Below are 27,280 nucleotides of genomic sequence, written 5' to 3' on the forward strand. Positions count from 1 at the left end.
GAATTCATCCAGAAGAACCTTTCCTGCAGCCAAAGCTCTCATCACATCCCATTAAACCACTGCAGACTCCTTTTAAAAGCACTTACCATCACCCCTAAGCTCTTCAACACCTAGGAAGGGAGAAGACAGCACAATACCAGTACTCAGTCAGCCACCTACATCTACACCTCCCCAGTGTCTTCCTCTAGGTCAACCTCAGGGCCCAAATGCTGCTCTGAAAACATCAGAAGTTCATCTCCCAATAATGCTTTAATCCTGATTTGCCTGCAGCCTTCTCAGGTTATTTTAAGGAGACTTTTAGTTGTTCAGAGCAGGAACCCTCAAGGAGGATCCTGTTAGTGAGAAAATACAGTGTAAGGGACCCCTGCACTTGCCAGGGGGGCCTGAAACAGACAGGCCAGGTATTTGGGGAGGTGAGAGCAGAGATTGTGTGTGCAAAAACACAATGTGAGAAACAGAATGGGAGAAAGCAACAGTGCATTTACAGCAGTTCTGAGGCAGAAGTGTTTGGAGGGGGTCAAATTTTGCCTAAGAGCTTGACCTTTTCATTCTACATTTGTGCCTGTCACCTAGCTCTTTGGCCACATGAGGTCTGCCTGCTGGCCCCTCTAGTGTGGGGTACCTATGAGCTGAGACCATGAGACCCCCTGGAATAGCTCAGCAATACAAGGCAGAAAGATCCATCCAGTGGTTAGAGCAGGCAGGATGCTTCATCACACAGCTGTGCTGGCCTATTGGTTCCATATTTCTTGAAGGAAAACTCTACCCTCTAGAAAGGAGTGCAGCAGAGAGGGATAGTGTTAGCCATAGGTATTAATTACAGATTGTTTTAAGTCTTCAGTTGCTTTTGCTCCACCACAGCAGCAACACTGGGCTGCCCCAGGGTTACTCTAGCATCTCCTCAAGAGGCAGAGCTTGCTTACAGATTGCCAGTAAGAACAGAGGTACATGCATCAACCTGTCCCCCAGCCTCCCCACACACCTTTGTGACAATTATAGGAGCCTGTAAAGAACTGGCCTTCAGTGAAGGAAATAACACCAGTATAAAAGCTGCAGGCTGACAGCATCCCTCCTGCTAAGGCAATTCTAGGCCATCAGCAGCTTAAGCAGATCTTGCAAAGACTGACCTTTAACAAATCAGTACCCATAAATACCAAAACCTGCAGTGTCAAACAGCTATGCAGAGGTGAGGCAGCACGGAACAGAAGGGGAAAGCACGCTGGATTAGTGTTCACTCAAGAGCTTCTGCTCCACCCAGGCACCCGGGTGCTGGCAGTTTCTCCCTCCAAGGATTAGAGTTTCTGATCAGCTCAACATTGCCACAGGTTAGCAGCTCTCTCCATGGTTTGTTTCAGTTGCTGTTCACCTGCTCCACCGTACTGGAAATGCAGTAGTTTCCTCTCTCAAGAGGGTCCAGTGTTCAGCTCAGGACTGTGACTCCACCAGGACTTAGTGTGATGCCTGTATGTCTACTGGATTACACCAGGAAAGCAATCTTACTTGTAGCTCAGACCTGTACCATGTCTCTTCCTGGCAAGATGTACTGTGAGACAGTATCAAGGTCCCTGTGACCAGAGCTTCTTGCAGGGTAATATTATGCAAGCCACTGAGGCAGAACAGCCCAGTGCCATGCCTGTATAAGCCTCTATATACATCTGTCTTCATTGCACATGTCTAGATGCCCGTTTCTTGTGTTTCAGAATCCGGATTGTAGCTGGATATGCTCCAGTTCAGAGCCAGGAAAGCAGCATGAGGCCTTCCTGCAGCAACACGCTCCTGCTCTAAGGCTGTGCATAATAAGGCTCGAGTTCAAACTGCACTTGACTCATCGATTAAAGCCACCACAGTCTGGCTGTCAAGGAGACTGTGTTGATAAGGCGATTCTGGATTCAGGCAGTTTCAGTGCATGAAGCCACCAGCTGTAATCATGTCCTCCCATCTTAGCTCATCAAGGTCCCTTTCCCAGGCAAAGGGGTCCAAACTGCAGGATGCCAGATGACAATCACCAAAACCCAATGTAATCTTCTTTACACACCCCAGGGATGGCCAAGCACAGACACGAGGGAGAAGAATCCAGGAGCTACTTGAATGGCAGGAGGTGTGACTTCATTGGAGTACATTCTATTCACAGGAGGAAGATCCTTCTACACTCACCCACCAAAATCCACTGGACCCTGCCTGTCCCTTCCCAATCAGGAGTTACTCCATGTGTCACTCCCGTGATACAGGAGTCCATCCCTTCAGGGATATGCAGACAGGTGGTTTCTTTCTCCTCAAACTTGAAAGTCATTAAAAAGATACAAAGAACTGCTTTTGGCAGCACAGAAAAAATATCTGGAGTGCAGGACCCAAGCAGATGGGGAAGCAATCAGTCCTTGACTTAATAAATAGAGTAGGAGGAAGTCTTCAAGATGGCCAGTAGCCCAAACATGAAACCTGAAGTCCTGCAGAGATCACAAGGAGCTTTAATGCTCCATGCTGCATGAGGGGCATCTCCTGGGATCTGCTGCCACACAGTTTCTATGACACCTTTTGTTAGGTTCATGGACTATTTGGAATCTTGAAGTTCTTTTGCCTTCTTCAAAATCAGATGAACGTCAGAGATAGGATAATCCTGTGTCAAAGAAACAAAGTGATGTCAATGACTGCCCAGCATTTCTGGTTCACTTAAGTAGGACAAACCTTGGCAAGAGCATTCTGGGCCTATTATAACACATAATGCCATGTTGTTACTCCCTTAACAGCTAATAGTTCCCTGTTTTATAACTGATCAAGCCTCAATACCCTTCAAGGTTTTGTTTGTTTTCTTTTTAATTTGTCCTTTAATTTGGCCAGCAAACTGGCCTGCTACAAGGGCTATCTTCATGCCAGCAAGCCTTATCAAAGCCAGTATCTTGCACAGCCCAAAGCAGGAACTGGCAGAAACAAAGATCTCCTACTGTGCAGTGCAGGTGTTCTCGACCTTGGCCTCCCACAGATCTCAGAACTAAACAAAAGCCTCTGGCCAACAAATTTAGCACTGTCACATAGAGTTTCACATCTTTGCTTCCATCTTTTGCAAACCAAAAGGAGCCTCTAATCTATGATAATTTCTCTGTAGGACAGAATGGGTGCACAAGCAAAATCTTAGCACTTCCAGCAATGAGCACGCTGTGAGATTCCTCAAGATTTTTCTGCATGCAAACAGCAGAAATCCATATTCCTTTTCAGCCAGGCACATCCTCCCTCACACCATCATCCTCTCACAGGACTATTTTAAGACTCTTTACATTGACTCCTATGCCCACTGCATCCAATCCTTACCTGTAGCAGCCTCATGTTCAGAGTGAAGTCTCCTTCCAGCAACTGATCCCGGATTAGTCTGAAAGATGAAAATTATTCCAGCTACTTCTGACTCCACAAAGGAGCTTTATTGACAGGCCACACTGTGCCCTTATAGAGGCTTTCAGAAACACTTCTGCTACCATGATGAACAAGGACTATCACCTATTCACCGGATGCCTGAACATACAGCTACAGAAGACTCCTGGATCCACAGACTCAGGTAAAGGAAGGGAAGAGCAGGAATGCTACCGATGTACTTACGTCAACATGGCACAACAGACGAGCAGAAGAAAATCGAAGCGCTTGTCGTCAGCAAAGAGGGAGTCCCAGATGCGGATGACATCTGGCAGCAGGAACTCTTGGGACAAGAGCAGCGTCAGCCAGCGGAAGGCAAAGAACTGGGGTTTGATGTTCTGTTCTTGCTGTCAGACAGGCACCAGGCAAAGAATGAGTATGTGCTCCCTACAAGTAAGAGATGCACCCCATGTTTCCATCCCCATCTCCACCCTGGTATTGCTCTAAGCTGCCAACTCATCCTGCAACATCAGCAAACCCACTGCCTCCTTTGAAGGCTTTCACATTCAAGACAGAGAGAGGTTTTCAATGTAGCCATGCCCCATGTCTACAGCCAAGCCAGACAATGCTCCTCTGACCACAACTTGAAGCAGAGGAAGCTTTTCTTCCTAAAGGCACCAGTTGTGTTAGTTCCTTTAAACTTGCCAAGTAATTCCCATTTGAACAGCATTTTATCTGCAAAGCCACAACCCTCCCCCTCTAGCGGAGCACTGTTTTGTCAGGATTTCCTCTCCTTCCCAGGAGCCCTGTATTTAGCAGAAGTTCTACTATTCACAAAAAGAAACAAAGATGGAACAGAGTTCACACTGATGGTCACTAAAGCACAGCATAAAAACTTCCAGCCTGAAGCTTTCTTGTTTTCTGCTGTTAAATCCCAGGGACTGCAGGTTTAATCAAGATCAAATAAGTTCAGGATCCTGCTGATATTCTTAAACGCCACCTGCTGCACAGCCAAGGCCAGCTCCTGACAGCCAAATAGAAGGAGTTTATATTTTCCCCACTGAATCAGTCAACACTGTGGATCATGTCACTGTGTTGACAAAGCATCTTTTGGACTGTAAAAGAAATACATCCTGTTTTTTCTACAGGCAAAAGAGATCAAAGCATGATCTAGTGAAGGATGGGGTAACAAGAACAGCTTTCCCTTCCAAATTCTCCTTGGGCTTTCACACCAAATGGACAATACGACCTGAACATGTTTTCAACAAAAGCTGCCTTCTACTTATCTCACACTAAGGCACTAAGAGACCACTGGATGAAGGAGAAAGATAGAATTAGGTGGGTGAGAGGGTCCAGCTTGCTGTATTTCACTTCTGGAATGAGCTCCATGCAGTCTAAGTGCTATCAGGGCAGTGTGTGCATGGACTGAAGGCTAGTTTTTGTTTGAACTCTACCACAAAACTCATGCTTTGTCTATTAAGTAGAAGAGAGCAAAGACTCCAGCCAGGTGACCAGGGATCATGGCCAAGTCACTCTGGACTCACAGCTCTGCAACAACTATTGTTTGCATTCAGTGAGGCAAGGGAGGAAAGCCTGGCTGTGTCAGCTCGCTCTAGGCTTACTCCAAGGAGAGGTTGTTTTGGCTCACAGATAAGGGTCTCTATGCCTTATAGGCAAAGCCCTTCCCACACTCTCTCAGCCTTTCTATTCAAGCACAGTAACAGTTTAACACAACTGGTTGATATTTAAATGCACTACTGAGCTCCACTCCCCACATTCCAACCAAGACTCAGAGAAACACTTAGCTCCTCACAAGTTTCAAATACAGCTCCACATCTTTCTCCTTCAGGGTGGAGTAGACCTTCTCCATTTTGTAGGTAATACCACACTGAGAATCATCCAGGCTCTTAATGAAGTTGTCCCGAATTTCAGCCATTAGATTGGTAAAGCAGAAAAATGTGTCTGCTTCAGCATGTTCTGGAAAAAGAATTGATAAAACCCCCCATAGTATCACAGGGGAATAAAGCAAGCAGCACTGACAAAGGCACACAGAAATATTCTTGCTCCATAATCTGGTTGCTGTACTGGATTCAAGTAGCAGATCCCACAAGATCTTGGCTTACTTGGTTTGGGACAAGACAAGATACTTCTTTTTTTTCCCCAACTAGAAGTGTCTACAGAGCCACTGCAGATTCAGTCCCTGTGTGTAACACAAGGTCTTCGTGACACTGGGTCACAAACCAGTTATCTATGCCCAAGAACATCATCTGCTCTCCCCAGCATGAGCCCATACCCTCAGAGCTCCTGTGAAGTGATGAGCAAAGTACTCCCATTCTATTCTTATCAGTTGTTTTAAGAGAGTCTCCTTCCCAAAGCAGTTCTTCATGTAGAGGGCACAGAGTAAAACAGCCCTTACTGAGCAAAGTCTCTCACCTTTCCATTCACTGTTAGGATCTGTAGCAAAGGTGTAGTAAAGAGGCCCCACAATTTCATTCATCCCTTGCACATATGCTATCCCAGGGTTCAGCTTGGCATAGATGAACAGGATTCGCTCCACCACTTCCCAGTGAGCTTCACAGCCGTTGGGCAGAACTTCATACTCACTCAGAGCATTAGGTGTTGTTTTAAGAGGGGAGCTCACCTGAAAGCAATACAAGACCAGGGCTGACTCAGCATAACCAGCTGGCACAGATAGCTTTGTACATGTGACAAGCTTGGCTTTTAATACACAGTGCCCCCCAAAAGATTTAGGCAGCTTATACCAAGCAGGGAGGTGTTCACATAAACCAAGACAAGCAACCTGGGAAGTACAAAAGCAGTGAAGTCCTAGTTCTGGGTACCCCTGAAGAACAAAGCAGTCTGTGCAGCAACAGAAAGCTCCCCTCAATCATTGCACCACCTGATCCCACGCAGCAAGAAGCCACAGCAGTTCCACTTCTTTGTTAGTAGAATGAGGAAAAGCATAGATCTGTTGTGGTAACAAGCCACATTCCCCAACAGCATGTGGCACTTGTGCTGTAAGGCTCAGGAAAGAGACAACGTGTATTTCAGCAGATTCAACTCAAATAAATTACCCCTCCAGTGTTTTGTTCCCATACAGAAAGGCACATGTCAAGCATAAAATACTCAAATTTTCCTGCAACTCTAACTTCCTCCAGGAGTCAGGAAAAAATATCTTTAACATTAAATACACCTGTAATTCCTTAGTGTCAGGCACATCAACTGGTTCTACAAAGCTGTCCAGCCACCAGAACACACAGTGCCTGCTGAGGTACTGGCGTCATTCCACTGCACAAGCAGTGAGAAAAACATAAGAAAAGCCCAGGAAACAGCCTTCCCTTATCAGCTAAGCTGCCTCGCTCCCTGGCCAGCCTCCCCGCATCTCACATTTGTGACCCCGCTGCGGTTCCGTGCCACTGTCTGGGACTTGAGCGTTGTCTGCTCCACCCGCTTGCGCAGCGTCTCAAACTCATTCTGGGGGTCCAGGATTAAAAGGCAGGGGTAGTCTGTTGGGCGCTGGAAGAATGCCATGTCAGGGTACAGCCTCCTAGGATGGACACAGAAGGAAATCAGGCATAAGAAAAGGAAGTCTGAGCCCCATGGAGGCTGGGTTTAATATTAAACTTTGTTTCCAAAGGACAACGTGTTAACCGAAGCACTGGGGTTCAGAGACCTGAGTCACTGTTCCTCACACACCTGACATCTTTATCTATCTGGAGAAGCACTTCGTTATCCTTGAAGTAAGTATTCCATCGGCTGTCAGGATTTGGATTGAGGGGCTGAAGAAACAAACAACAGAGACAGAACAAGCACGTTTCACATGTACCCAAACCCTCAGTAAATACCCAGTGATTTAACATTCCTGCTGTCCCTCTGTCATCCAGTACCAGCACGCTCGTAGCACATCAGGTTTAATTTTTCACTAGCTGCGTTTAATGTTCTTCACACAGTCTGCAGGGAATGATTAGAGCTTGTGAAACAAGCAAGCATGCAGGCTCACTTACAGAGGCAGAAGCCGACATTTCCAATCCCTTTTCACCAGTCTCTTAATGACTTTGTTCCAAAATCAGACTCCCTGTCCCATGTCAACAAGATTCCTGATTGCAGGAGATGGTCTTTGTAGTTAGGCTAAGAGTTACCCAGCCATTTCTTGGCCATTGGGGTTAGTAGTTGCAAATATTCCTCTACCTCAGTTCCAAGAAGGCTGATTAAACATCACCATCATGGCCAGGGAAAAGGAAATACATACTACTATGAACAACCTTCCCTGTACCTGACCAGTTTTGCAACACAAGAAGCACAGGTAACAACTAACCAAGAAGATTCAAAGATCGCTGTAACCTGCCAGAGTTTTACAGACATTAGTTTTACAGCACCAAGGCCTCCAGAGATCACAGCCACACAGATGACTGCATGCTAGCAGAGAAGTTAATGTTCAAGACTGGTCATGGAAGCACTTGTATCATTTTACAGTCTTTTCTGATCAGTTACCTCATTCCCTCCCCCATCACATACACTCTTCAGAGTTTTCAGAGAAGGAAAAGGCCAAGGGATGCAGGAGATGGTTCACTAAAAAGCCAGGCAGCAAAACTAGAAGTGAGTGAGTTTCCTGCCTTCCATGCCACAGCCCAACTTACCTCTCCTGTCACTTCTATATCCTCTGTTCAGATTACCCTGCTCTGAGGCCACCATGGACCCAACTTTCCAGGAGAGTGTTTCTTTGCCACAGGTACCTCTTGTGAGCCTCTCCCTAGGAGACCCTAGAGCAGCTATCCCCAGAGGAGGCTAGAAGGCACATGCATAGCTGAAAACAGCTCTCTTCAGAACTATTGGTGCTTTGCCAGTAATTCACACAGAAAGCTACTAAGACACAAGTGCCAGGCTGGTACTTAGGAACAGTCTCTCCTGTTTTTAGCAAGGCAAACCAGTTGAGAACAGAGCCAAAACCAGCCCAGGGGTCCAGAATCCAGAACAACTGTTAATAACACTGAGTAGTTTTCTGCAGCACAAAGACTTAACAACACTTACATGATCTTCTAAGGTCACATCTTCCCTTGAAACACCCAGGTTGGCTTTCGCAATCCCAGGCTGGATAATCATTTCCTTGAGGAACTGGGAATACAGATCCCTTTAGGAGGAAAAGAGGAAGTTGCAATGAAGCAGAAGATTACGTCAGTGAAGCAGCAAACTGAGGTCGAACAGATCTCTCTGTGCCACTCTGCTCAGCCAGAGGGCATTTGATTTTCTCTTCGGTTGAGTTTAGCTGAAGAGGTCAATCCGCCCATCAGTCTACAGAACAGTACATTCCACACAAGAACAATTCTTTCTGTGAAGGTACTTAATTATTTAAGGAACTATTCTCCTTCTCTGCAGGTATCTTTAGAAACAAAGGGGCAAGCAGCAACGTTCTCACCTCTGTTTCTTCAGCAAAGAGCTCCATAAGGCTTTCTCTAAAGGGAGGTAGTTCAGGAGTATCTGTACAGAAGACAGAGAGACACAGAAATAAGTGTTTGGAGGGTGAGCTGTTATACCTGAAAGATGAGCAAAGCAAACACAGAGGCTACAACCGGCTCTTTGAAAACATTGTCAGCTTTCTCCAGAAAGCCCAATACTTTGCCAAGAAACAGCCAAGGATATTTCAGGGACTGGTTTTCAACACAGACCCATCTGCAGGGCTGATCAATAGCTAACCTGACCGAATGCACCCCTAGCTTAATACTGAGAGCTGTTCTCATGCAAAAGAGCCGACAGCCACTTTCTATTCTCCAAAGCAATGGCAGCCCCGTGTCAGTAAATGCTGCTGTGAGTGTGTGCCAGTGCTGAGCTCCGCAAATTACTCTTGATTTTGAGTGGTTTTTCAGCTCTAGATTGCTTTGATCATAACCGCAAGCGCCAACAAAACACTACGTGTCCTTCAGCAACGCAAAGCCCCCCTCACAAGACACAGAAGCACCCCAAGCAAAACCCACCTTCCAGCACAGGCAGCGCAGCCCACCATCAAAGGGGATCCCTGTGGAACATCAGGCAAAGAAACAGCTCCGTTAAGCCCGGTCTCCTGGCGGCGGTTCGCTAATGCCACCACACAAACAGGCGAGGCAGCACTTTCCCTTCCCGGGGGGCAAGAAGTTCCCACAGGGCCGCGATGGGGCTTTACACGGTGCCACAATGCCGGGGCCTCCCACGGGGCTGGGAGGGTTCCTGCGGGTGTTGGGAGCAGAAAGACGGGGACGCGCAGGTGATGGCCAGAAGCGATGAAAGCCACAAGTACCTCACGAAAGGGTAGGAAGGGTTTGCCTGGAAGCCTGTGGCTGTGTTCAGAGGCCGGGTGGGGACCGCTGCGGCCTGACTGGAGCTTGGGCTTGAAAACACACCCGTGAGCCGCGGTTTGCAACCCCCGCCGCTTCACAGCGGCAATGGCAGCGGGTTCACTCGCCGTAGCTGAGGGGACCATCACCCGCCACATCCTTCGGGGCCTGACAACGCGTTCTGAGCCCCGCGGGGACGGCCCCAGCCCCGGGCCACCACCGGAGGGCCCCTCCCCAAGGCTCAGGCCGTGCCCTCGCCCTCCTGCCCCGGCCGGGCCGCTCACCGCTGAAGCACAGGTCGCGGAGCTTGGCCAGCGCCACCGTGGGTTCTCCCAGCACCTCCTGGAAGTCCGCGATCCTGAGGGAAGCGGAGCCGGGGCCGCTATAACGCGTGTTACAGACACCCCCCACACACACCAGCACCCACCGACCCCACAGCGCCCTCCCGCCGCAGCCCCGCCACGGGCAGAGCCCCGGCACCCACCTGCTCCGGTGCAACCGTGACATGGCGGCCCCCGAACCCCTGCCCCGCGCTCCGCATAAGCGCTCCGGCTGGAAACCCTGCCCGCGGGGGGGGTGCGGGGGTGGTACCGGGACACACCACGCCTCCAACCCCCCCCCCCCCACCGCTCCAAGGTGGTTCCGCCCATGTGGGGAGGGGGCGGGACCGTGAGCCCTGAGCCCCGCCCCGCGGCGCGGTCGTGCCCGCGGCTCCGTTTGCCCCGGGCGGTCCCGGTTTCCCCAGCGGGCAGCGGCTCTGCCGCGGGCTGTGCCCTCTCACGGGGACCAGTGGGCAGGGCTGGGGTCCCCTCGCTGCGGTGTCAGCCCCACAAACGACGCCGTGGGTAGGGCGCTGAGGTACCGAGGTCAAAGCTCGGTGCCCGCGTCCCGGTTGGCGCCCGCGGAACCCGCGGGTGGCCTCAGCCAGAAGGGGCAGTGGGGACCGGGGAGCCCCGGGCCGCCGCCGCCGCCCCGCGAACGCCCGTGTGGTGACGCCCCCGCGCTCACGCCATGCAGCGGCGCGGTGATGTCACCGCAGTGCGTGCCGCTGCCGTGACGTCCTCACCGTCGCGCCCCGTGAGGTCACGGTGCGTGAGGGAGAACCGGGGCTGCCCGCGCACCGGCGGGCACGGCCCGAGCGTTCCGGGCTGGCCGCGGTTTCCGGGAGGGGAAAGCGGCGGCGCTTCCGGTACGGGAGGTCCCGGCTGGCGGAAGTGACGCCGGGGTTTGTTGACAGCGGAGGCCGCGGCGGGGGGAGTGGGCCCCAGGAGGACGCGGACACCCCCGTGCCCGCCCCGGGGAGCGGCGCCGGGACGAGCCGCGGCTCCCGCCGCCCATCGGCCGCGCCGGGCGGGGGCCTGGCGCCAGGTGAGTGCCGGCGTCCCCCTCCCCAGCCTGACCCGCGGGGCTCGCCCTGTCCGGGGACACCGGGCCTGCACGGCGAGGCAGCGCCGCCCCACGCGGAACCGCCGCCCCCGGCAGCGCCGGCCGGTGCTCCCCTGGAGAGGCTCTCGACCTCTCCTCGGGACTGTGGGGGCAGCCGGGGCCTGGGCCGCGGCAGCCCGTCCATGACGAACCCCGGCGCTGCTGGGAGAGGTGACCTCCGGGTGCTCGGGAAGGGAAGGAAGGGAAGGTCGCCCCACGGAGCGGGGCCGGCGCCCCGAATCGGGGAGCGAGGGAGGTTTGGGCTGGCGACCTGGCCGCAGGCTAGTCAAGGGGCTCATAGGGCTGTCAGAGCCCATTGCACCCAGGGAGTGGGAACCCCAGGGGCTCCCCCGGGGTGTCCTCCTGGGCAGGTGACCTTTTGGAAAGAGAACCCTTGCTATGATTCAGTGAGCCGAAGGAGCATCTTTACTGCAGGCAGGTACAAAGATCAACATGTTTCTCAGCTAGCGTGGTTTGTCTCATTTACAGTGTCAGTCTTGCCAGGCTGACAGGTTTGAGAATCGCAGAGTTTGGCTGGGCCATGGAATAGTTCAGCCTACTCCTGCTTCAGTTTCGCTGCTGTAAGAAAGGGATGGTATTTCCCCACACAAACTGTGGTGACCCATCAATTAATGAAATCTCAGTGACTTACAGCTGCGAGACGCCAGCTAAAATGACGGTGCAGTTTTCCTTCAAGGTGTAACCTGTGCCAAATTCTGCATTTACATTGTATTTGGTATTCTAAAGTCATTGCAATCACTTCCCATCAGTGCATATTGTTTGCCCTCTCCTTGGACAAATCCCTGATGCTGGAAAAGTCGCTTTGCAATCATTTTTGTAGCAGCAGCACAAACGTTATGTTGTTGGCGTGCAGCCATGGTGAGTCAGGCTTGGCTTGGGCAACTGCCTGGAGAGAGACTGGGAGAGAAGATAAGTCTGGAGTCCAAGGCAGAGGATATTGGCATGGGCAGCCCCAGGAGTGCCAGGAGCAGTCCCAAGGCTCTTGTGCCAGCACCGCCTAAAGTGCCGTAACAATGAGGATGGAGCATACACATAAGCAATATTTGCCAGATTTGCTGGCTGGGCCTGGAAGGTTGGTGGTGGAAGAGAGTGAAGCTGCATGTGCTGCAGCTTCCTTTGGGTCTGTAAACAATGGGAGGGTGCTGATGCTCCGCAGCGAGGGCTCGTTGTGTCTATATGCCTTTATATCTCCTGCATCTCCAGTGGCCTCTGTTCCTTCATGTGTGAAGATGGAAGCAAATCTATTGGAAAAATAAACTGGAAAAATTCTTGGCAGCCGTAGTTCTGGTCACTTTTTGATTCTTATACTTGAATTTTCAGCATCTTTCACATGCAGTAGAAAGCTCATTGCTCATCATTGAAAGTGCTGGTGACAGTGCGCTGGGCTGTCAGTGTGCTGGTCTGTTGCCTGGGGAAAGCTGCCCAAGAATAACAATTAAGTAAACGTTAATTAGTCAGCAGCTCTAGTTCATTTGCTTTTATCAACAAGCTAGGCTTATAACTATAGACACTATTGATCAGGGCAGCTATGGACACTTACTTCCATCTCCCTCTGCCCATGTGTCATGTCTTGAGTCTGACTGAGGAGGGAGAGGCTGGCTTGTACTGTGCCCCATACAAAAGGTCACAGCAGGAGCTCTGGGTGGTGCTCAGATGTCCATAAGAAATCACGAGGATGAATGCATTTCTTTGGTGTTATTTTACTGGGATGCTTTAACCACTTCTCTTTATATCCACCTTCCACATGGGATTTTGTTGGTGGGTCACATGGAGCTCAGAAGTTAAAGGGCAGCTGATTTCTCCAGGGCTGGGATCAACCAGCTACATTGTGCTGGTCTCAGCAGAGGGGGAATAGAGGATTGTCAGAGCCACAGGAAGGCAATCCTTGCCCTTTAGTGCTCAAAGCTGCTTGGACAAGTCCCAAGCACTGGCTGTTTCCAGCTGCACGTGATAATAGATTGTCAATGGGAATCTGTTTTCGAGTTCTCTGGCCATCGGTAGTAAACAGTGGAAGAACAGTGGCTGCAGGGACCTCCTGTCTGATGGCACAAGGGGAACTGGTAGGGATAGCAGAACATGTTTCCCGAGTGGTTCAGATCTTCCTGTTGATCTTGCCTTTCTGGAAAGATTCTCTGAAGCAAGCTCCAGGCAAAATCTGCAAGGGACTCGTTCTGGAGGTGAAGCAGATTCATCTCCAACACAGACACAGCACAGAACACAGGACAAGTTCCTCCCACCTGCATTCCCATAGCCAGGACCTCACAGCCCATGAGACAATGCTCTGCACACAGTGGCCCATTTCATCCTTGACTTCTCCCTGAATTAACTACAAAGGAGAGGGTGCTGGATTAGGGATTTCCTTCTTTTTCAAAGGTGAAGACGAAAGGCTTTACTCATTTGTTTTGTTCCAAATGCATCTCAAAAGGTCTCCAAGCTATTAAGGCACCCTCAAGAAGTCACAGTTTTACATTATGGTGACCCCAGCTCAGGACTCTGACCCAGCAGAGCAGGATACACCCTTCAAACTGTCTATAATCAGGATGTTAAGTACAGGTTTTGTGGTTGCTGGTTTCAGGGTTTTTTGCCCAGCATCTGCTTTTGCTTTTCCCTCTTAAGTCAAAACAAGAAGAGAACCTAAGATCCACACTGGAAAGGCTGTTGTAAGCTCTAGGTCAGAACAAGTGGTTCAGAAGTAGTTTGGGATTGGAACATGAACCTGCCAGTTGCAGCAAATAGACTTCCCAAAAATGCTTACAGGAAAGAGAAACTATAGATCAAATTCAGGTAAAGCCAAAAGGTAATTCAAGTTCAGCACCAGGCTTCTCTCTGTGCTGGGTTAATTCCTTGGCCAGATCTTTGTCCCTGACATTGAAGCACGCCCTCAGAAAAAGAATGAATGAAACTGAGTAGGAAGAAAGAAAAGAGCTTTGATTTCTAACTTGTGCTGCCTCCATGTTTGCATGGAAATCCATTCTGCAGGGAGGGATCAGAAGGCTGGGAGCCCGGGCTGCCAGGCAGGCTCAGTCACAGCTGTGTTCTTATCACCCAGAGAGACCATTTGGTGCCTGAATTCCAAAGATTACCTCATCCACAGGCTTGACTGATCCTTTTTTCAGGTGTCATCGCCAGGCAGAGCTGAACAGAGCATCTGAAAGTGAGGAGGGAAGGTGCCTGATCCACCCCGGGTGCCTCTGGGGATATGGACTAAGGTGAGAAAAGGGAATTAAACTCTTCTGTCTTGTACTGATACTGCAGGATTGAAGGAGAGAGCAAACAAGTGCAGGGACATAACAATTGAAATAAACATTTCAACACAGTTTTTGCGTGTCCATGGAAATATACAGAAGAAGTCCATCAGGGTTGTTTCTAATGTGATTTGACTCTTTGGTCTTCAGTCGCTTCTGCTAAACACCTCCAAGGCTCCAGCAAGCCCTTCTTCAGTGCCAGTGAGTGAGGCTTCTTATTTCAAATAAAAAGAGAGACAGGAATAGCTTCCCCCAGTTGTTTCCTTACCCATCCTTCTTCATCCTGTACTAAAAATGAAGGGCAAAAGTGTCTTTTCCAGGTTAGTCACTCATACTTTTTTGTGACAGATTTGGAACAGTTTGAGTGAGCGTGTCCCAGTTTGCTGGATGTAGATGTCCAACATATGAATAAACCTGGCTTTACATTACAAAGAGAAGCCAAACCAGTCTGTATGTTTTCCTTTGGCTTCTAATCCATTTCACAGTCTAGTTTAAGGACTTGCATGAAGCTTCTGGCTTGAGAGAAACACTCAGCTTGAACATGAAATTTGCCTTGAAATGGTGGCAAACAATTGCAGGCCCAAGATATGAGGCCATACTTCTATTTGCATCATCCCAACAGTAGATTTTCTTCTGGTTTATCCAGCTCATTCAGAAGGAAACCAAGCAGTGTGGTTTCTTCCACTTCCCTTTCAGAGGGCCTTGTCTGCCAGATAACTCCTGCAATAAGAAAACATTTTCTTGCTGTGTAGCCTCATTTCCAAACATGGTTTGTGTTAACTCATTCCCACAGTGTCCCCTGGGGTGGGGATACCAAGGAATTAAGGGCATACTGCCAGAGAGGCCAAAAGGCAGTAGGTTCTTTTGAGGTCAGCAAGTGATGGCCTGTAAATACAATGATCTGGTACAACAGCTTTGCAGGACACCTGCCGATGTGCCTTTCTCAATGCATCTTTTTCTCCCCTCTGTTCATAGTTGTCCTGATGTCCCTGTAAATTCATCCTGGAGCTTCATTTGAGGAAAGGATTTCCTGACTCAAAAGCTTCCTTCCGCTCTTCCCCTTCCCATAACTTCCCTCAAGATGGCATCCGATAGCCCTGAGTCACTGATGGCCCTGTGCACTGATTACTGCCTTCGCAACTTGGAGGGGACTCTCTGCTACCTGCTGGACAACGAAACTCTCCGGCTCCATCCTGACATTTTCTTGCCAAGCGAGATTTGTGACAAGCTTGTCAATGAGTACGTTTCAGGCCCGTGGAGAAGCTGGTCTGGGAAGGAGCCCAAAGGGAAGGGGGGATGTCATTCTCTGAAAAGAATGATGGGAAAGGATTACAAAATGGGGAAGAATTCATAGGGCTGGGGTGGTTTCCAATTGATGCTCATATTGGAAATAAGGAGCTGCATTAATTTGAGGAGGAAGTGTCCCCAAGGGTTATTGTACTGCTGTATATCATTCTAGTTCCTGTGGCAGTCACCATTTCCACATAAGTAAACCCAGAGTGAAACAGTTCCTGCTCCTTCCAAGAACATCAGTAAGTAACAAAGGAGCCTTCTCATTTCCCACCACTGAAGCATTACAGCTCTCTCAAATCAAAGAAATAAGAGTGCAAAGTGCTAACAGATGTTAAATTTTAAGGCTGCTGCTCCCACAGCTTTACAAAGCAACCTGTTTCCAGGGATTCGTGTAATTTGGCTGTCACAGTCTCTCCTGGCTGAACTCCTGTCCTCAAAGTCTGGCAGAGAACTTTGGCCATCTAATGTTCCAAATAATGAAAAAATACCAAATTACTATCATTAAACAGCTATGGGGGAAAAACCCTGGAGTCTGGGCTTGCCAGAATCCAATCTGATCACTCACACATTTGAGCATGCCTGAGATTTTCCTAAGGATCATTAGTTCTGTGCAAGAAGAAGTAACAGGCCAGCTCCCATTGCCCCAAAGGTTGAAGATCAGGAGGGAACTCTGCATGTGCTTATGCACTTGCTCATATTTTCTTGTAACCAGGGAAGGTGCTAGAGCTGAGGCTGACCCTTTGTGTCATGCTGTGCTAACGCCATTGCCCAAATACAGGTACGTGGAGCTCGTGAAGACAGACAGCATCTTTGAACCCCATGAGAGCTTCTTCACCCTGTTCTCAGATCCCCGGAGCACCAGGCTAGCTCGGATCCACTTGCGGGAACAGATTGTGCAGGACCAGGACCTGGAGGCCATCAGGAAGCAGGTATTGCACTGACAGTCTCCAGCTGCCACTTTGCATGGCAGCATTGCTGCAAGGGCACCAGCTAGAATACCAGGCACGCAGAAATGCTCAAGACTGCATCCTTCACCGTCCAAATCTTACTTGGGAAACTTTCAGCTTCTCCCTTCTCATCTCCCAGAATCACTGTATGGGATGGGGTAGGAATACTAGTCAAATTTGGAAATATATGGTCTCAGTCTCTCCCCGTGGGAGGTGATGTAGCAAACTATTTCTACCTGTGAAATAGTTCTAACTTTGATTTCCCATCTTCCAGGATCTTGTTGAGCTTTACCTGACTAACTGTGAGAAGCTGACAGCCAAGAGCCTACAAACCTTGGTGAGCTTCAGCCACACACTTATCTCCCTTAGCCTCTTTGGCTGCTGTAATATCTTCTATGAGGAGGAGAACCCTGGAGGCTGTGAAGATGACTGTTTGGTGAACCCAACTCGCCAGGTCTTGGTGAAGGACTTTACTTTTGAAGGCTTCAGCCGCTTGCGCTTCCTGAACCTGGGCCGCTTGATCGAGGGGGTAAATGTGGAGACGTTGCTTCGGCCTTTGGCCTCCCTTGCAGCTCTTGATCTCTCTGGGATCCAGCTGAACGATGTGGGATTTCTGACCCAATGGAAGGACAGTCTGGTTTCCTTAGTGCTTTACAACATGGACCTTTCAGAGGAGCACATCCAAGTGATCGCACAGCTTCGCAAGCTCAGGTCAGCACATCCATTCTTCCTTGTTTATCCTTTTCCCACTGATAGGGAAAGCTCATTTAGGTGCTAACAATTTAGAGAGCCACCCACTGCTGGTTTCAAGTTATAAACCCCCATCTGGCCAGGCTTGCTCAGTGGCTCACTACATATATCTGACATGTCTAAAGCCAGCCTGCATTTTGCTTGCAAAAGGTTGTCACTTAGCAGAAACTCCCTCTTAGAAAACCAAAAACCAACACAAACCCCTCAAAAAAAACCTTACACAGCAAAGAAAGAATAAACTAAACCAACCACCTCCCAGTCAAATAAAAACCAACAGCTGAATACCTGAGAGATGGCAAAGAAAATGACTGCTGATGTGTAAACTACTGTAGCAATAATCACACTGGGAAACTCAGTCCTCCAAACCACTTGTCAAACAGGAACGTCCAAAATTTAAGGCTAACTCTGAGGTAAACCTAGGAAAAACTCTGAGCTCAGACTGCTCACTGTGTCATGTGGAAGCACACTGCGTGGATGGTGCAACCAGGGAACAAGCCGTGTAAATAAATAGGCAGTCTTGACCCCACGGTGTTGGCAGTGAAAAGACTTCCTGAAACAGAGCCGAGACAATTGCTGTTCAATTGCACAGTGGTGTTAAGAGAGGGAGCCAGGACTTTCCAAGCCAAGGAGAAGGGTCATAGTATTCACGTGAAGGATCCTCTGCAGTGGCTTTAGTATCGTCTCTACTGAGTGCAGACACTAGGGGGTACCACGTTAACACATGACCTGGACTCTCAGGGAGCCTCCTGGATAACATTATAAACCCAAGAACTTTCACTCCCAGTGACTTGCAATGAAACTTACTTTATAACAAGTAGAAAAGAGTTTTGTGAGTGGGATGTTGGCTCCTGTCTTATAAAAAAGTCTTCTCCCAAGGGGCTTAGGTAGTGATTGGCAGGCAAGAGCAGCCCCTGTCCTGTAAGTGACCCCACGGGCATAGGATGGCTGGTCAGTATGTCCCACCACTCCACATAGCATCAGGGTTTCCCAAAAGCTTAAGCATTTAAATAACTGAATGAGGGTAGTGTAATAGCCTGGGGTGATAAAAATACAAGACTGGGGAAGCAGACAGAAACTGTGCGACAATTTGTGGGATGAGGCAACGTGTTTGGGGATGCAAAGATCCTCTGGTGCATTATAGTCACCAGGCAGAAATGCTCAGGTGGCTGCTGTGATGGAGTTTGGGAAAGGCAGCTCCTGAGCCTGGAGCAATTTCCTTTGTGATGTGTGGCCAGATAATTCATTGTGCTCTATTCTGAGTAGACCTCTACCAGATATCTGTGTGCTTCAGTTAGACATAGGGCTAGATCCTGTTGCCAGATCCCACACAGCCACATTCCTGTATCCTGTGAAGGAAATTATGGTAATAAAAGATAAATAAAAAATATAATACTCACACTTGGCTTGTCATCTTCCTCTGGCAGAGAGGCAGAAGCCACAGCCAATGCTTTCCGGGCTCTGAGATGCTCTCTGTCATTTGCAGGCACTTGGATATCTCCCGAGACCATCTGTCCAGTTACTACAAATTCAAGCTGACCCGGCGGGTTCTAAACCTGTTTGTGGAAAACTTGGTAAACCTCACATCGCTCGATATCTCAGGGCACACCATGCTGGAGAACTGCACTATCCCAAGCATGGAGGAGAAGATGGGCCAGACAAGGTAAAGAAACAGCAATTACTGAGGTCTGCTTGGGTAGATAGATCAGTCAAAGACAAATTGAATTAAGAACAGTTCCCTCTAGGTTTCCAGATTCTGGAGGTCTAGTTAATACTAAAATACAGGATATAACTCTTGCTAGATTCCCCATAAGAGTAAAGGGTGGTATGGGAAGCAGCTGTGATTCCTGTATGTGACACACGTAAAGACTTTAAGAGTAATAAAGAATTCATCCTGTCTTCCTGCCATGCATATCTGAAGAAGTGTTTCAGTTCTTTGCCACACACATTTTCCAGGGACCTCTTGCAGTATTTTATACTTTTCCTGAAAGTAACCCAAAACCCTTTGTACACATTTTCCACACAAAACATTCTTACCCTCGCTTGAAATTCCGACTTTTATGAGACAAAACAATTCTACACTGAGTTGTTACATCAGTGTTCATAGGAGGGCCGAGTGTTTTAGGAGCTCAGAATCTAAAGGTATATTTTCAGATTTGACCTGGGTACTGAGCAGATCAACTTTTGAGAATCCTGGTGCACCTCAGTAGAGGCATACCCAGAGGTCTGGTCTTCCAGATCAGCCAAGAACTCTGCCTGCCTATTCCCCAAGCACTTACTGAACAAAAGCAAATGAGTGGGACAGTACTGGCTCCTTTCCACTAGAGCTGGTGAAGAAATACTGGCTCTTGGTCAGTAAGGAACATGGTCCCTTCCAACCCAAACCAGTCTGTGATTGTATGACATGCAATCCAGTTTGTAAATACCTTGGATTAGCGAAATCCACAGCCCTTTTCCAAGAGGAAATGTTCATCCCAGCTAGTGAATTTCCAGGACAATTTCTACCCAGGAAAGCTGCATTCTGTCTGCATGAATTCTTACTGCTGTTTCTGTTCAACACATTTAGCCCTTCACTCAGTCATCTGGAATGAATGTCTAGTGTTAAGTTTAGGAGCAGCTGGCTTGTGTAGCTATTATCACTCTGGTTATGAAGCAGTACAGTCAGAGTGAGTGCAAAGCAGATAGGTGTTTCTATGGCAGGAGAAACCTGAAGAAACATGGTACCAACATGAGTGATCTCTATTTTTTCTGTCAGTATTGAGCCAGCAAAGAGCAGCATCGCTCCCTTCCGGGGTCTGAAACGACCGCTCCAGTTCTTGGGCCTTTTTGAAACATCTCTCTGTCGCCTGACGCATATTCCAGCCTACAAGGTAATGAGGCCACAAGAATACTGGCAGTAGGAGCTTGGTAGAAGTTGAAAGAACATAAAAATGGAGCTCTTCAGGTCTCGTGTGACAGCCGAGCTCTGATCTTTCAGTAAGTCCTTAATAAAGCAAGACCTGTGCCCCATATGGTTTTTACAAGGGTTAGAAAACATGTCTCTTAAAGAAGAGCATGGAAGAATCATCCTGCCTGAAAAACCAGGATGTTTGTGGCTACAGTAAAAGAATTTAAGACAATAGGAGTCTTACTTGTGAATATCATCTTCCTGCTCCAAAGGTCCCATTTCTTTTTCGCCTGGGCTGAGAAGTGATTCAACCTCTTTGCTCCCATCCTGGGCCCAGTCCCGTCAGCAGGGCAGAGGAAAATTGTACCCTTCGACCTTTCAGAGTTCCCTTCTCATGTTTGTTTTACTCCTTTATAAATGATGCTTCTTGTTCCTCCCAGGTGAGTGGAGACAAGAACGAAGAGCAAGTCCTGAATGCAATTGAGGCTTACACTGAACACCGGCCAGAAATCACATCCCGGGCCATCAACCTCCTTTTTGACATAGCACGTATTGAACGCTGCAGCCAACTGCTGCGAGCCCTTCAGGTAAGCCCCATGCTAGCATTTACCTCACCATAACAAGGGAAGTTTTGCAACCCCAGTCTTTTCTTGACCCTGAGACACCATATCAGGCCATTCTGGAGAAACTTCCAGTCATGCAGTGAAACTGGGTACCTTCAATTCACAAGCATGTTCCTGCAATGCCTGGGCCACACATTCCTTGCAGGCTTGTAACAGTCACTCCAAGACTCAGCAGCAAGGCAGTGGCACTGAAGCTTCGTGTTGCTTCTCTGCAGCTGGTGATCACAGCCCTCAAGTGCCACAAGGATGACAAGAACATCCAGGTGACAGGCAGCGCAGCACTGTTCTACTTGACCAACTCAGAGTATCGCATGGAGCAGAGTGTAAAGCTGCGGCGCCAGGTCATCCAGGTGGTGCTGAATGGCATGGAGTCCTACCAGGAAGTCACAGTAAGAGCAGTGCAGTCTCCTTCAGATCCCATAATCCCCTTTTCTGTATTAGGATCTGGGATTATTTTCTGGCATTAGCATCTGGGTCTTCTAAGCCTCCAGGATATGAATCAAGGCAGACACCAGAGAAGCTACTGCCCAGATCTGCTGCTTGCCTTCACTGAATGATGGGCATTACAGGCAGGATGCTCCTTATCATAGATTCGTAGAATGCTTTGGATTGGAAGTGACCTTAAAGATCATCTAGTTCCAACCCCCTTGCCATGTGATCTTCTCCAGAACAAGGGGAAGAAAGTGATGATAGCAAGTGTCCTTCTTATCTGATGATAGAGGTGTTTAAAGGGTGTATAGGACGCACAGCATAGACATCCATAACTGACTGCGGGGTGAAAAGGTTGCAGGCATTGGGGTTGTTGAGCCAACAGAAAGAAACATTATCCCAGTACACTGTATCAGAAGCTGGCTGACATTATAATGCCACTGGGCTGCAGAATGGGGACTGCTGCATAGAGAGCTCACAGGCAGCAAGGAACTGGCTTGAAAGTGATGGGCACTGGGTGATTGTATGGCCCTATGAGACTAGGTTGTAGTAAAGCAAGAAGATGGCTTCAGTTCCAAGGAGCAAAGAAACATGAGGTGATGGGGTCCGTGTTTTCATAGCCACTTGGCCCAGCATTTGCTTCCTTCTGACCCAGGTACAGCGGAACTGCTGCCTGACACTGTGCAACTTCAGCATTCCCGAGGAACTGGAGTTCCAGTATCGCCGGGTCAACGAGCTGCTGCTGAACATCCTCAACCAGAGCCGGCAGGATGAGTCCATCCAGCGCATCGCTGTGCACCTCTGTAATGCTCTGGTCTGCCAGGTGGACAATGATCATAAAGAAGCTGTGGGCAAGATGGGGTTTGTCATGGTTGGTATGGTCCCATGGTGTCTACTTATCCTTAACCCAGGCTACCACAATTCCCTTGCAGCAGTCCACCAAATGCATGAGCCAGTGATCCAGCCTTGCAGTATCACAGGAGGAAATTAGTGTCCTACCAATGATAACCTTTCCTGACCTATCCCTACTTGCCTACCAGCACTGGATGTGATCCACTCAGAGACAGGCAACCTATGAGAGCAGGAAGCAGTATAACCTTAGACCTGACCTCTTTATCATATCATTTCCAGAATGAAAATGATCCCTTCTGACTAGCTCCTTCTGCATCTCCCCGAGTTTGCATCAGCTTCCCAGCTCATGTCAACCCATCTCCCTCACACCTTTTCAAAGAGCTGCAGAGGCCACTGCTTTGCTGCAGTTATACCACATTCCAGACTTTGTAATACAGATCAAAACTAACTTGACTGCAAATTCAACAGCTCAGGGACTATGACACAGTTCAGCTCTGTAAATGCCTGTAACATTGAACATAACCCTGTCCCACCTGTTTAAAGAAAGAGATACCAAGTAGGTTTTCTACAAAGGATCAAAATTGCACATGCCTGCAGCCAGCCCTGCAGTACTACAGCAGTTAATTTTAGCTGCGTGGTTCTGGAACTGTTTCTCACTCTTCCCCTTCCTCTGCCCACAGACAATGCTGAAGTTGATTCAGAAGAAGTTGGCTGATAAAACGGTGAGTGTTTCCCAAAAAACATATCCATAGAGTATTTTCTCTCCAGTCTGACTTGAGCATGGAGATCAGCCCAAAGCTTCACTAACAAATGCAAGACATCTCAATTGATGCTGCAGAATTTCCTGTCCCAGAGTGAGGGCAGGAGAATGTGACAAGGAGACAAGAAATATTAAAAATCCACTTGCTGATAAGTTGAAAGTGAATAACAAGGTTTTCTTACCTTTGGAGTCATCTAGGGTGAGACCAGAGAGGAAACAAGAGGAGTTGGTTTGCACTGGGGACCCACATCAGCAAAGCTGTTTCAGTTCCTTTCTCTTCTGCTTTGTAGTGTGATCAGGTGATGGAGTTCTCTTGGAGTGCCCTCTGGAACATCACTGATGAGACCCCTGATAACTGCGAGATGTTCCTTAACTACAGTGGCATGAAACTGTTCTTAGAGTGCTTGAAAGTGAGTACATCTGGTTCCTTCCAGAGGAATGCTGACATCAGCAGTAGAGATGCAGGTGCCTGGGCAGGATCCCTGGCTATGCTAATCTATAAGCAGTACTTCCTGTATTGCACAGACAGAAAAGAAAAAGCTTGCATATTTTCTTCTTCTCACATCTATCCATCCAACCATAAGAAGAACAGAGAAACTTACACCCATCTTCCTCTTTCCTCATCTTGTGTGCAGTCCCCCTTAAGTAGAGCAGCATTGAATCTCATTTCACATGTATCTGTAACACTAGAGATCCATTTGGGCATCTGCTAAGAGCCATTGCTGACTCCCTAAACGTACTCAGTCCTTTCTAGATGTACTGTACAATCTTTCTCGCAGGTTGCATGTTCTCAGCACCGCTATAACTCCACTTTGTATAATCCTGTTCTTTGCTTGCCTAGGAGTTCCCTGAGAAGCAGGAGCTGCATCGCAACATGTTGGGCCTCCTGGGCAATGTAGCAGAGGTGAAGGAGCTCCGCCCACAGCTCATGACCTCCCAGTTCATCAGTGTGTTCAGGTGAGTGCCTGGCTAATGAACTGCTGGGGTGGAGGAGAGTGAATGCTCTGGAGCTCTTCTCCTGGGTCACCTGGAGACTTTTAAACATGGTGTGTCAGCCTCTGAGTAATCTCTTCTTCCTTGGCAGTAACTTGCTGGAAAGCAAAGCAGATGGGATTGAGGTATCCTATAATGCCTGTGGTGTGCTCTCCCATATCATGTTTGATGGTCCAGAGGCTTGGGGTATATGTGAGCCCCACCGAGAGGAAGTTGTAAAGAGGATGTGGGCAGCAATCCAAAGCTGGGATATCAACTCCAGGAGAAATATCAATTACAGGTGAGGAATAGCAAAGTTTGGCCTGCTCCCCTAGGAGCCAGGGTTGTCACAGGAAGCAAACACCAACAGAGAGGAGGGAAGAGGTGCAACCCAGCAAGGAGGCTCTGTTTAGAATAAAGGAAAAAGATCCTCAGGGACAATACTCTGTCGTGAGGGTTTTACACCTTCCTTTGAAATGTGTTACACAGGCTGCTGAAATTAAGACACCTGCCCTGGCACTTCCTATGAGAGAAGTGTGGGAGCCCAAAAGAGTTTCTCCTGTGTGTTTCTGGTGAAATTACATAGCCCAGGAAACATGATCTGTTTGTCTGGGACTGCTTAACCATTTTCCTGCTAGACTTGTCATTTTGCCTACTTAAGTCTGTTTGCTTCTGAAAATCACATGGATTGCTGTTAGCTTTCACTCTTCTCTGGGAGACACAGTTCCCAGAAATCCCTTCAAGGGTTAATACAACTGGTGGAGTCCTCCAAAGTCCTTCCTATAAGAGGGTATCAGGTATACTCTGTATTCCCTTTAATGCCTGGCAGGAATCCAGAACAAATGGCATTCCAGTGCCTGCTCTACAGTATCAACACATTATTGTGGTCAGAAAAACCACAGCAGCTATTGTATGCAAGCAGCCCCTCTACAGATCATTGCTGCTGGGCTTCAGCTGTTGTGGGGAAGTAACTCACAGAGGATAGAAATCACATCTTGCATTCATTGCAGCTATTTATCCAGGCAGCATGTTTATGCTAAAGCAGTAGGGGCTGTATTGCCATGCGACACAGACCTCATCTTCAATGCCAGAATCTTTGACATGCCAGTGGATTTACTGTTATGGTATCTGTGAACACCCAAGTTTGTGCTGCTTGAAGTAGTAGAAGTGCTGAAAGAAGCTGCTCTTGGTATTTCTAACAGCTTCTGCAATATTTCTGTGCAGGTCTTTTGAACCAATCCTTCGACTTCTTCCACAAGGGATCTCCCCAGTCAGCCAGCACTGGGCTACCTGGGCACTGTATAACCTGGTCTCTGTCTACCGTAAGTTCCCTTTTTGAAATCACATCCACTTCACTGGAAGAGCTGAGGGTGTGGTTCTGAGCTTGTTAGAAATGGTCTTCCCACTTCAGTGATGGCAGTAGAGAAAACGGTCTTTGAATGATGCAGGAATGTCCAAGCAGCACAAAGCCAAATAAGAAACAATGAGACTTAGTGTGTAGGAAATTCCTTCGATGTTTCGATCCTTCTGGCCATGCTTTTACATTCTCAGCCATTTTATGGCTGTGGTTTTACACCTCTAGCAGGCTAGCTCCATAATAAAGTTTTATACGTTTTTGGGCCACAGGTTTCCCCTTTCCCTTCTGCCACCCTTTTACCACTTTTGTGAAGGTTCACAATGACCTGTTTTATTCTTTTCTCTGCAGCTGACAAGTACTGCCCACTGCTGATCAAAGAAGGTGGGATCCCTCTTCTGAAGGACATGATTAAAATGGCCTCAGCACGGCAAGAGACCAAGGAAATGGCCCGGTAGGAAACCAGTGTGCTACCATCAGACATTAGCTTTAGCTAGGTTTTTTTCTTCCACATCAAGTAAGGCTACCAAAGAATGGCCTATATTGATGTGTGTGAGGGGCAAGAAGTGAACACAGGAGAAGAGTAGGGGAAAGAGGATGAAAACAGAAGACTAGAGAGGTGTTTGTAGGTGGGACACACAGGTTGTATCAGGCAAATTTGTTACAGAAGTGGCTTGTCAGACAGTGGAGCCCCACAGCTAATTGCATCTCTTACACCAATGGTCTCCAGCCGTTGCTACTCACCATACTTGTGTGGGCTCCCTGTATCCAGAATCATGCATGGATCTGGCCACTGAACTTCCAAGGGGAGGAACTGGGAGCTCTGAGCTGCATTTGTGGAGTACACTGGGTTTGACACAGATGTTGATTGATGTGTAGCTCAGAAGAGCCTGCCTGCTGCAAATCATACACATTACACAGAGATGGAGTTGTGGGACAGCAGTATAAGAACTGTCCCACAACTGTCATGCAGTAAGCTTTAAACTAAACCCTCTCTCCCTGTCCTTGTTTTATCCATAGGAAAGTTATAGAGCACTGCAGTAACTTTAAGGAGGAGAACATGGACACTTCCAGATAGAGGCAGTCCTCTAACGCCTCATGCCAGCACTGTATCCAGCTTCTCTCTAATTCACTGTATATAGGGAGGACTCTTTCTTACCAACACGCCTGTTGGAAGGAAACTTTATGTGTGTGTGTGAGACCCTCAGTAGATGAAGGTGAACAGGGGAGGCGGGGAGGGACTTTTTGCACAACAAAATGCTTTCCTTAAATTAGTGGACTTTTTTTGTTATGAAGTTTCAGGTTGAAGTTCTGTGTGTATGATTTCTGTATAAAAAGAAAAAAAAAAAAAAAGCAAAGACAACTACACTATGTATCTTTTAACCTTTTTATTTTAGACCACACAGAGCCTCAAATGACCATGAGCTTGAAGACCTACTTGTGTGATCACTAGTGTGACGTTTTTATTTCCCACTTTTTAGAAAATTCCCTTTTGCTGTATTGCATGAGGTCCTGTAATGTCTGCAAGAACACCAGTCCCTAATTGGCATTGGCTGCTCAGTGGGGCTGCAGGCAGCAATGAGTTACTTATTTGGTTAGAGATGTTGGGGGGGACAATACCCGAGAATTATAGCAAAAGAACAGACCTTTTTAGTGTTAATTGTAAAGGGAGGAAATGAAGAAGATCTTCCAAGTTAATTCACTCCCTTAAGGGTTTTTATAGAAGACTCACATTAATGGAAGCATTGCTAACTGTATGTGGGTCATTTGGAAGTAAGACATTCCCATTAAAGTCAAGAGGCCTGGTTTGTCCCCTCTGGCAGTGCAGTGGGATCTGCCAGCCCAGCTAGCCTCAAGACCAGGAATGACCGGTAAAACCATTTAGACATTCTTGGCTACACAGAGCTTTTCTCTCTAAGGGAGCCTGTGCAACAAGGAACAAGATTTGTTCACAAAGGGCTACACATCTTCATTCAGGTCCTTCACCACCTTTTCACTTGTGTTCTGTTTTATGGGGAAGGGCTACAAATGCCAGAGACAGTATTTCCGCTTTGCATGATAAGATCTACTAGGCCCTAGTC

The 27,280-nt window shown here is 48.2% G+C and overlaps 2 protein-coding genes across 5 annotated transcripts; one reads left to right on the forward strand and one right to left on the reverse strand.

The window, feature by feature from the left end:
- Positions 1-230: 230 nt before the first annotated feature.
- On the reverse strand, positions 231-18,751 carry TBC1D13 (TBC1 domain family member 13). Of its 2 annotated transcripts, none has more exons than XM_061477055.1 (12): positions 18,723-18,751; positions 9,929-10,002; positions 9,309-9,349; positions 8,753-8,814; positions 8,368-8,467; positions 7,036-7,118; positions 6,727-6,886; positions 5,773-5,980; positions 5,153-5,316; positions 3,586-3,746; positions 3,304-3,361; positions 231-2,614 (listed from the first exon to the last, which is right to left on the reverse strand). In XM_061477055.1, exons 1-12 carry the CDS (start codon positions 18,734-18,736, stop codon positions 2,549-2,551), a joined length of 1,191 nt encoding a protein of 396 aa, XP_061333039.1. In that variant the 5' UTR covers positions 18,737-18,751; the 3' UTR covers positions 231-2,548. The 2 variants fall into 2 exon arrangements, with proteins under 2 accessions (XP_061333039.1, XP_061333040.1); XM_061477056.1 differs by lacking the exon at positions 18,723-18,751 and adding an exon at positions 10,129-10,212.
- Positions 10,756-27,177, forward strand: ZER1 (zyg-11 related cell cycle regulator). Of its 3 annotated transcripts, XM_061477054.1 has the most exons (17): positions 10,756-11,012; positions 14,220-14,299; positions 15,311-15,574; positions 16,407-16,557; positions 16,850-17,286; positions 18,809-18,985; positions 20,078-20,192; positions 20,650-20,796; positions 21,048-21,221; positions 21,917-22,132; positions 22,794-22,835; positions 23,164-23,283; positions 23,715-23,830; positions 23,958-24,146; positions 25,070-25,167; positions 25,551-25,653; positions 26,220-27,177. In XM_061477054.1, the coding sequence occupies exons 3-17, from the start codon at positions 15,417-15,419 to the stop codon at positions 26,275-26,277; spliced, it is 2,301 nt and encodes a 766-aa protein (XP_061333038.1). In that variant the 5' UTR covers positions 10,756-11,012; positions 14,220-14,299; positions 15,311-15,416; the 3' UTR covers positions 26,278-27,177. The 3 variants fall into 3 exon arrangements, with proteins under 3 accessions (XP_061333038.1, XP_061333037.1, XP_061333036.1); XM_061477053.1 differs by lacking the exon at positions 14,220-14,299; XM_061477052.1 differs by lacking the exon at positions 10,756-11,012 and having other exon boundaries at positions 12,443-14,299.
- Positions 27,178-27,280: the final 103 nt, after the last annotated feature.

Source organism: Pezoporus flaviventris, unplaced genomic scaffold (genome assembly GCF_033815535.1).
Source record: "Pezoporus flaviventris isolate CSIRO_AGI_PZ_B2104156 unplaced genomic scaffold, CSIRO_AGI_Pfla_v1 ptg000097l, whole genome shotgun sequence".
Classification (NCBI taxonomy): Eukaryota; Metazoa; Chordata; class Aves; order Psittaciformes; family Psittacidae; genus Pezoporus; species Pezoporus flaviventris.